General features: G+C 56.1%; 1 protein-coding gene across 1 annotated transcript in view; it reads left to right on the top strand.

The window, feature by feature from the left end:
- Positions 1–5,380, top strand: part of ITIH4 (inter-alpha-trypsin inhibitor heavy chain 4) — a 14,210-nt gene extending 8,830 nt beyond the window's left edge. Inside the window, exons 13-20 of the mRNA XM_060023781.1 lie at positions 162–315; positions 843–896; positions 1,092–1,118; positions 1,205–1,321; positions 2,431–2,605; positions 4,359–4,513; positions 4,637–4,733; positions 5,164–5,380. Coding sequence (XP_059879764.1) covers positions 162–315; positions 843–896; positions 1,092–1,118; positions 1,205–1,321; positions 2,431–2,605; positions 4,359–4,513; positions 4,637–4,733; positions 5,164–5,233 — 849 coding nt within the window. The 3' untranslated portion in view covers positions 5,234–5,380. The remainder of the gene's footprint in view (positions 1–161; positions 316–842; positions 897–1,091; positions 1,119–1,204; positions 1,322–2,430; positions 2,606–4,358; positions 4,514–4,636; positions 4,734–5,163) is intronic.
- The last annotated feature ends 3,465 nt before the right edge of the window (positions 5,381–8,845 follow it).

Below are 8,845 nucleotides of genomic sequence, written 5' to 3'. Positions count from 1 at the left end.
CCCAGCAGGGAGGAGTTCAAGAAGGGTCCATTGTTCCAGCTTTGAATTTCTCCCAGAGTGGCGGGTGTGGGGAGGGGAGCCGTTTGCCTTCTCCACGTCCCTCTTCTGGGGTGGGTCCCAGAGCCATGGGTGTGGGGACCCATGGCACTGCTTGAGAAAAGACTGCATGTGTCAACTTTTCCAAAACTGGAGTTTTCGATAAACTGTACAATTTCCCCACGAGATTAGGACCACCTGGACCTCTTCATCCTCCTCATCTTCCTTATCCACCCCACCGTACGCCCTGGAGACCAACGCCACCAGACGTGATGCCACGTAAGCCGCTTTCTGACCCTCTGAGGGCCTAGTTTCCTCAAGATGAACCTGCCCATAGAGTTGGATAAGATAGAGCACCAAGCACAGGGCTAGGCACAGACCAGGGAGAGTTGCTGTAAGGTATGACATTACATAACGTGTCCTTTATATTTACTTAATTGGATTCATCACACTCTGGAGGCTGGCTCAGGATGGAACGTTCTAGAAAGGGAAGATTTCCTCCATTCCCAAAGCCAGGAGTAGTCCCTTGAGCTGTTTCTGATCTCCAAATCTGGACTCAGACACAGCCGCAGGGCCCGGCTGGACCCTGTCTCCTCAGCGTTTTCCCTAAAAGCATGCTCTTCTGGTTGAAAAATCTCTTTGCAAAGGCTCGTCCAGATTGGGTGTAGGTGTGGCAGGGGTTGTGGTATTGGAGCTTGGTGGGTGGCAGGTGGCAGTGATGGCTGGAGGGCTTGCCGATTGCTTTGAATCCTGACTGCCTTCTCCCTTTCTGTTCCTGGCTGTTCCTGCACTAATGCCTGCGTCAGGGCTATCAGCTACCTCATTTCTTGATGAACATGACATGGACTTAAGAATCAAAGGTACCTCCAGGCAGCAATAGATTCTGGCCCTATAGCAGGGAGAGCCTGGGAGGGGAGAGCCCGGGGAGCTCTGCCACCTGTCGCGTGGGCTTCTCGATGGAGAGGGAGCCCTGCCACACCCATCTGCTACTCCATTCCTCAGCCCACCCCTCCCCAGGAAGGGGCTGCCTAAACCCAGACTTTTTCTTCTTTCAGAAACAACCACGGCATCCTCACACCACGGTAAGTGCCAGCTCCCCTCAGCCCCCCTCACCGTCCTCACCCCCAGCCTGCTCTACCTGCCCCCAGAACCACACCTGCTGTCCCAGCCCCCATCCAGCCTCCTTCTGTCATCCTGCCGCTGCCTGGGCGGAGCGTGGACCGGCTCTGTGTGGACCTCAAGCGCTCTCAGGGACCGACAAACCTGCTCTCAGACCCTGGCCAAGGTGAGAGGTGCACACCCAGTCATACACCCAGAGAGACCCGGGCACCATGCACCCCCAACTTCCCACCCCAGAAAAAACGGTGGGAAACCTGCCCACAGAGACTCACGGGCAGTCCTCGTCCCAGGTAGTAACATGGCCAAGCCCCTGAGCACCGACACTTGTGCTCATACGTCTTCCCCACACACCTTTCACTGGTCACCACATATGCAGGTCTGAGTGGCCTGCACCCCAGGATGACCAGATGTGGGCTTACCCCCAGGCACTGCCATACTTCAGGGTTGGGGAGACAGGCCTGGGCACAGAGCAGCGCGGGGGCCTGTCGTCCGTGCCCAGAGCGCCGTGGAGACAAGCCCAGAGGAGGAGATGAGAGCTGTCCTAGGGTCAGGGGAGGCTGCACAAGGTCATATGGGGGTGACTGGGCCTTGGCAGAGAAATGGGGGGTCCACAAGGTAGAGGAAGGGGTAGGCAGAAGCACAGAGCCCTGAAGGAAGCTGGTGGGGCTGTAGGGGGTGTGGAGGAAACAAATGGGGGGAGGAGGTAGGTGCGCTGGCCAGACCTGCCCCCGAGTCCCCAGAAGGGTGGAGCTGAGCTGTCAGGTCAGACGTGGGGACACACAGCACTCGGGATGCTCAAATGCACACCTGCAGAGCCACTCACAGTCAACGAACATTTACGGCCCCCTCGTTTCCCCCAGACCTCACACACTGTCTCCCGCTTCATCACGCCAGGCCCAGAGTCTGTTTGCTCCCTGAGGCTAGGGAGCACTGATTTTCCCTCCCACTCTTGGCCACGGTGCCCAGCTCAGTGTCAGGTACTGCAGGGGCTTCACGCGCGTTTACCGACTTCACACGAGACCTCCCTCCTCAGAGGGCTCGTCTGAAGATGGCTGTCACCCAAGACTTGGGGGCCCCTCCAAAGCTATAGGGAACCAAGGGATGAGTGGAAAGACTGTGGGAAGCAGGCCCGTGGTGTGAGGGGAGGCTGGGGAAGGGGACCGGAGGTGAGTGGGTGAAGAGCGGCTCGGGGGGTTGTAGCCGGAGGGACCACCTGTTCAGGCCAGTGCCCAGCTGGGACCACAGCTTCGACCTCTCTGCTCCCGGCCCTCTCAGGGATTGAGGTGACTGGCCACTATGAGACAGAGAAGGGCCACTTCTCGTGGATTGAGGTGACCTTCGAGAAACCCCAGCTGCAGGTTCGTGCATCCCCTGAGCACGTGGTAGTGACTCGGAACCGAAGAAGCTCTGCATACAAGTGGAAGAAAACTCTGTACTCGATGATGCCAGGGTAAGCCACAGGCTGGGGCCCGGCGGTGACCCCTCACCCCATGTTAGCTGGTGATGGGACGCCACAGGCCTGGGGAGGGAGTGGCTGGGCATGAGTCCTCTGCAGTGGGCCGCACCCACAGGAGGGGCAGAGATGCACAGAGCCCTGTACCTACCCCTCCTGCTCTGGAGGGTGCCAAGGGGTTGTCCCGGGGGCCTGGCTACCCTCACACCTAACCCAGGTCACTGTCCTGTGCAGGGGATGGTGTGGTTTGGAGCTGCTCTGCTGAGTGACCCTAGGCAGGCTGCCTAGCCCCTCTCACTTCTAACTAGGGATAATCATCTGGCCCTGAGTCGGAGGGCTGAGGGGATGGTCCAGTGAGAGAATGTGGTCGGGGAGCACTTTGCCCACAGACAGTACGGTGCCCACTGGGCATGCGGGATGGTGCGCTCTCTATGTGGTGAGGTAACCCTGACAACGAGAGGTTGGAGAGCGCTGTCCATCAGGGGAGGTTATAATTGTCATCCTTAACTTTGAAGCTCTATTGAGGAGAGACAGGTCCCTCTGACATCAACACCGGGCAGCTGGGGGGTACTGGAGAAGGATGGCGACCTCTTCTTGTGGGGCTTCCCCTGTGTGGAGCCTTGCAGAGGTAGCTCTCCTGCTCTGGGAGTCACGAGGGGCCTGGGAGAGAGGCCAAGGACCCTGGCCCTCTTCGAGCCGTGTTCTCTGAGCCCCCAGCCTGTGCTGAGTATGTTGTCCGCTCCCTCTCACCCAGCCCCTCCGAAGAGACTGGTTCCCACTTGATACATGAGTGCACACCTGGCAAATCTGAGGGCCTCACCTGAAAAGCTCCCAGTTTCATAAAAGATCTTAGTTTCCTGCTATCTGGTAGACACACAAAGATCAATAGCATTTCTGTGCCTTGGACATACACACTAGAAGATGGAATAAAGGATTCCTATCAATCGTGGTGATTGAACGTCCACATACTTTCATGAGCTGCAGAAGATGCACATAAAGAAAAATAGACCACGGCTTGTACACTGAACTCTGTCAACAAGACGGTGTAAGTTTAGCGCGTTTCCATTGAAAATAACCTCCGAGTCACAGCAGGGTCTTACTCAACATGCTTAAAGGAATCTAACGTTCCTAAGAAAACAAAAGTGGTAATAATCTCAAAGATTATTTTACGTTAAAAAGGAAGGCATTCGAGAAGGACTTGCCCTTCTAGACCTTAAAACACATGATTAAACACTGATCATCAGAAGAAAGTGGCACTAGCCATAAAAACAAAAGGGACAGAGGAAATGTATCCTTGAACCCCTAAGTCATATTATTCATGAGAAACCAAATCTAAGAAAACCAGAGGGAGAGGAACCGTTATCTCATGTTATAAATAATCCTGGGATAGGGGACTTCCCTGGCAGTCCAGTGGTTAAGACTCCGCGCTGCCACTGCAGGGGGCATGGGTTTGATCCTTGGTCAGGGAACTAAGGTCCCGCATGCCGTGCAGCACGGCAAAAAAAAAAAAAAAAATATATATATATATATATATATAATGCTGGGATAACCAGGTATCAGTAAGTTAACCTTGGTCCCAGTTGACTGAGGAAACTGAAGCCCAGAAGACTGAAGGGACCTTCCACCAAAGGCCACACTAGGAGATCCTGAGGACAGGAGGGCAGCCCCTGCCCACTGCCATGCTGCTGCCCACGCCCCTGCGGGCACCTCCTTGCCTCCCTTCCTGCTCAGGACACAGGTTTCCCCACAGTCTCAAGATGACCATGGACAAGGCGGGGCTTCTGCTGCTCAGCAGCCCTGACAGAGTGACCATCGGCCTGCTGTCCTGGGACGGCCCTGGGGCGGGGCTCCGGCTCCTTCTGCGGGACACTGACCGCTTCTCCAGCCACATCAATGGGACCCTTGGTACGTGGCTCGGGACGTCATCAAAAACTGCCTCTGCCTGTGAACAGGCAATGCCATCACCTCTGCACGTCCCCCAGCCTCCCTCCGTCTTTATTCCTCGCTGACCCGCCCTTTGTGTCTCAGGCCAGTTTTACCAGGACGTGCTCTGGGAGCCCCTGGCAGCAGCAGATGACAGCAAGCGAACACTGAAGGTCCAGGGGCATAACCACTCTGCCACCAGGTGACTCAGCACAACAGGCCACTGAGCCCGGCCAGGGGTGGGGCTGGGAGCCGGGCTCTGAGACCCCCACTCCTCCTCTGTCCCTGCCTGGGAACTAGACAGTCAGGTGTCAGGTTAGACAAGTCTGACCCAGCTTTCAGTGGCCCCACAAAGGATGGTCAACTCAGACCCACAGAAAACATACCAGCCCAGAGATCACTAGAGTGAGTTGGGAGCAGTAGGAAACTCCCCCTGAATTCCTAGAGCCCTGGCCCCTGGAGACCACACACAGCTGGGTGCCCTTGGGTGGCCAGGCCTTGTCAGCCTGTGCTGGAGGGAACTCTGAGGGACCCCAAGACCCTCCACCTTCCACATTCCTATCCCTAGCTGTCTCCCTCTCTTCCCACCCAACCTGAGACATGCTGACCACCTGTCTGTCTGTCCATCCCAGAGAGCTCAAGCTGGACTACCAAGAGGGGCCCCCGGGAACAGAGATTTCCTGCTGGTCTGTGGAGCTGTAGTTCTGATGCAAGGAGTTATGCCCACCCGCCGTGCCGCCTGCTGGGTGCAGATGGCTGCCACCCTGCGACCACAGGGCCACCTGTGGGTCCTGTAACATCATGGGGAGAGGTATTTGTGCTCATTAAAATAAAGAGAGGTGGTGTGAACCCAGGGAGTGGGCATCTCTGGTCCCATCTGGCCAAATCCCAGAGCCTCAGGATCACGTCCTGCACGCGTAGAGTGTGTAACATTAGAATCATCCGCCATCAACCCTTCAAAGACCTGAGGCCAGTAAGGCCCATGGAGAGCTTTCAGTCTGGTCCCTTCATTTCTCAGGCAGGGAAACTAAGATTTAGAGAGATTTAAACCACCCAGTCAAAACGTTGCTCTTGCTGGGGGCCTAGGGCAGGAGAACACTCCTGGGAGCAGCGTTCACTCTGCTTTATGGTGACATGGTCCATGAAAACCAGTTTTGACTCAAAAGAAGAAAAGTGACCTGGGTAGAAGTTCGTCATTCTCAGCAAACTTTTGGGCCCTTTTGCAGTGGGATTTGCCAGACATAATTTGATTTTCACACCTGTGCTCAGGAACAGGCCTGTCTTACCACCTTGCAGAGAAGCTGGCAGTGGAAGACAGAGGAGACAGAGATGAGGCCCCAGTCCCAGGAGGGAAGCAAGGGTCTGTTCCCAGGAGCTTGGGCTGTTGAGGGTCTCCTCTCCTGTTTGTGCCCCAGGGTTAGGCACCCCAAAGATTGCATCCAATTCTTGCACAGGCAAAGCATACTTTCAAAACATTTATAATTATTTCACCTACTTCTTCAAAAATGACACAAGTCTTTGGCTTGCAAATAAAAAACATAAAGAGAATAAAACCAAAAAACAAGAGAATGAAAATAATAGAAAAGAGCCAAGCAGGAGGAGAGTTAAATCAGAGACACCAGGGTAGGGGAAGCTGTAGCAGCAAAAAAGCTTTGCTCTGAGCTTCCTGGTAGCCAGGGTAAAGCAGAAAACGAGTTCATTTGCTTGCTGAGAGGGAGCAAGCCAGAGCAGGGAGAACATTCTTTTCCCAGCTCTTGAGCTATACAGGGTGTTTGCTGAGTAAGTCTTTCTAGAAGGGTAGAAGAGAGGCCGGTGGGAGGGAGGGGTCTTCAGCAGCAAGTTTGCCCAACACTCAGGAACACTCTTTCCTGCACTACTGCCTCCCCATCAAGCCTGGGTGGCAGGCAGGGGTCTCAGGCAGAGTCACTTTGTGAAGGTCACTCAGAGGGGCTCAGACAAGAGCTCAGCGAGACAAGGGAGCAGCTTCGGGGGCTCCGCTGGACTTGCTGTGGGGCTGGCCCTGACATAGCGGAGCGAGACGCCGCCACCTGGGCTGGGCTGTGGCATTTGTGCCACAACAGCGGGGTCCTGGGTGACTTTCTGGCCCAACCAGCACCTGAAGTGCGTGAGTTCTCTGTGAGCAATTGGAAGCAGGTCCATGCATGTCACCGTTTTGTTCACTGCATGCTTTCCAGCACCTGCTTGGTCCAGGCCCTGGGCCGAGTGCTGCAGGTACATTGGGCACCTGACAGACACAGCTGCCACCCAGAGGACAACCAGGTGCCACAAGGAGCCCAGAGGGAGGCATCTTGCCCAACCTGAGGAATATCAGGGGAGGCTTCCTGGTAGTGTCATGGTTGGGATTGGACTGGAGTTGAGTTTTGAAGAATAAAGAAAAGTTAGCCCAGTGGAAAAGGAGGGCAGGGACACCAGGGCCAGAGCCAGGACACTGCACTGAGTCCAGGAAGGTAAAGGGAAGCGGTGCTGTGGGGTGAGGTGGAAGGGATGCTGGCGAGGTGGGGAAGCAGCCCCAGGCCAGCACCAGTTGCGTACACCTTGCCATGGAGCTTGGCTTCTATCCTGAAAGCCCAGGGAGCCTTCACAGGCTGTAGGCAGGGACAGGCACAGCCAGGACGAGGTGGGACTGGGCAGAGGACAGACCTCCCTGACCGTGTGTTGGGGGAGGGGGCAGCATTTGGGCTGGGCACATCCTGCTGCCCCTCTCCCAGCCCGCTGGGTTTGGTTGCTAGCTGGAGTAGCAGGACCTTTAGATAGGCACCTCAGGAGGACCAGAAACCACCATGCCGATGCCTTTCACACGCTCCATCTGGCAGGATCCTTCTCCCCGTTTCATAAGTGTCAAAACTGACCTCAAGATGACTGGTTTAAAGCTACATGGCTCCTCAGCCGACCTGGGACTGCCCACTTTAGGGTGTCCCATCCCAGGCCCGGGCCCTTTCTGCCCGCCCAGCCTGGACCTCTGCCGCTTTCAGTCCAGGGCACTGTCTCATGTGGCCCTCTCTCTAGAGCGGTAACAGCGCCTCGGGGGCTCTTCTGGTGACAGATGTTCCCTCCTGGATTGCCCTTCTCCAGCCCTCTCCAGGCCCCCAAGCCAGTGTGGGCCCTGGGCAACCCTGTCCTGGCTCAGACAGAGGGGCCCCTCGAGTGGGAGGTAGCAGAACTTCCTGGTGAGCCATGGCCAGACCCCACTCCACCCCACCCCGCTGGCATTCGAGACCCTTCCCAATCTGACTGCAACCTCCTCCGGTCTTACTGTGTCCCCCGCTCTGCCATAAGCGAAGCCACCCAATACTTCCTTCAGCCGGGTACCTTCCGCCCAGCGTGCCGTCAGCCCCTGAGGCAGAGAGAACAGCAGAGGCAAAGGATCTGGGGAAGGAGGGGTTGTGTTTGCAGAACTGGAAGCAGTTTGTGTGCCTGGAACGCAGACAGTGAGAGGGAGAGACCGCAGGAAGGACTTTTGTCTTTGTCCCAAGAACCCTGGGTGGGAGATGTCATTTATAGGGTTTCAGACAGGGAATGATGACCAGGTCTGCACAGCAAAAAAGCTGTCTCTGGAAGCAGGAGGGCTGGGGAGGGGCAGTTGCTGTTGTCCGGGTGGGAGAGGGTTGTCCAGGCTGAGAGCCCTCAGAGCCCCTTCCCTAGGAACCTCTGGCTGACCCCCACCCCACCCAGGAATTACTGAGTGTGCAGCAGGTGGTCACCGTGAGGAGTGATTGGAGGATCCCAGGGGTCCCCAGCCCAGCTGAAGGGAAACTTGGGTACCCAAGCAAGCAGGACCTGGGTTATTAAACTATGTGCTCCCAGATCCTACCCCCGAATGTTGGGTTTACCTGCTGAATAGATGGGTTGTTGGGGGGAGCGGGGGATGGGCGGGCAGATGGATGGCGAGATGATTAGAGTGGAAGGGTGGGTGGCGTGCACAATTAGCTGCAGGCTGGGTCTGCCCTGGAGCACTCTTTGCTCCTGCGTCATAGAAGGAGCTTCAGGCCTAAAGGTCCTGGTAAGAGCTTGTGAGCCACGACCCTGACTTTTCCTCTGACCCTCCTGAACTCTGAAATGTAGTCAGTCCTTCCCGACTTCTCAGAGCCTCTTTGCTCTCGAGTCAATTCTTGATTTTTTCCTTCCCCAACCATCACGTGTTTAACTCCCCATAGTACCACCCCAACCAACTGTGTCTTTCAGCCGCATCGGTGGAGAGGCCCAGGAAGTTGCCTTCCTAGCAGCCAGCCCTTCCTTCGAGCTGCCTGTCCCCTGGAGCAGGGGCTCATGGAAGCATGCAGACACTGGTAGCCA

Source organism: Delphinus delphis, chromosome 10 (genome assembly GCF_949987515.2).
Source record: "Delphinus delphis chromosome 10, mDelDel1.2, whole genome shotgun sequence".
NCBI classification, from domain to species: domain Eukaryota; kingdom Metazoa; phylum Chordata; class Mammalia; order Artiodactyla; family Delphinidae; genus Delphinus; species Delphinus delphis.
The sequence above is the reverse complement of the archived record's forward strand: the minus strand, read 5'-3'. Positions and strand labels throughout refer to the sequence as shown.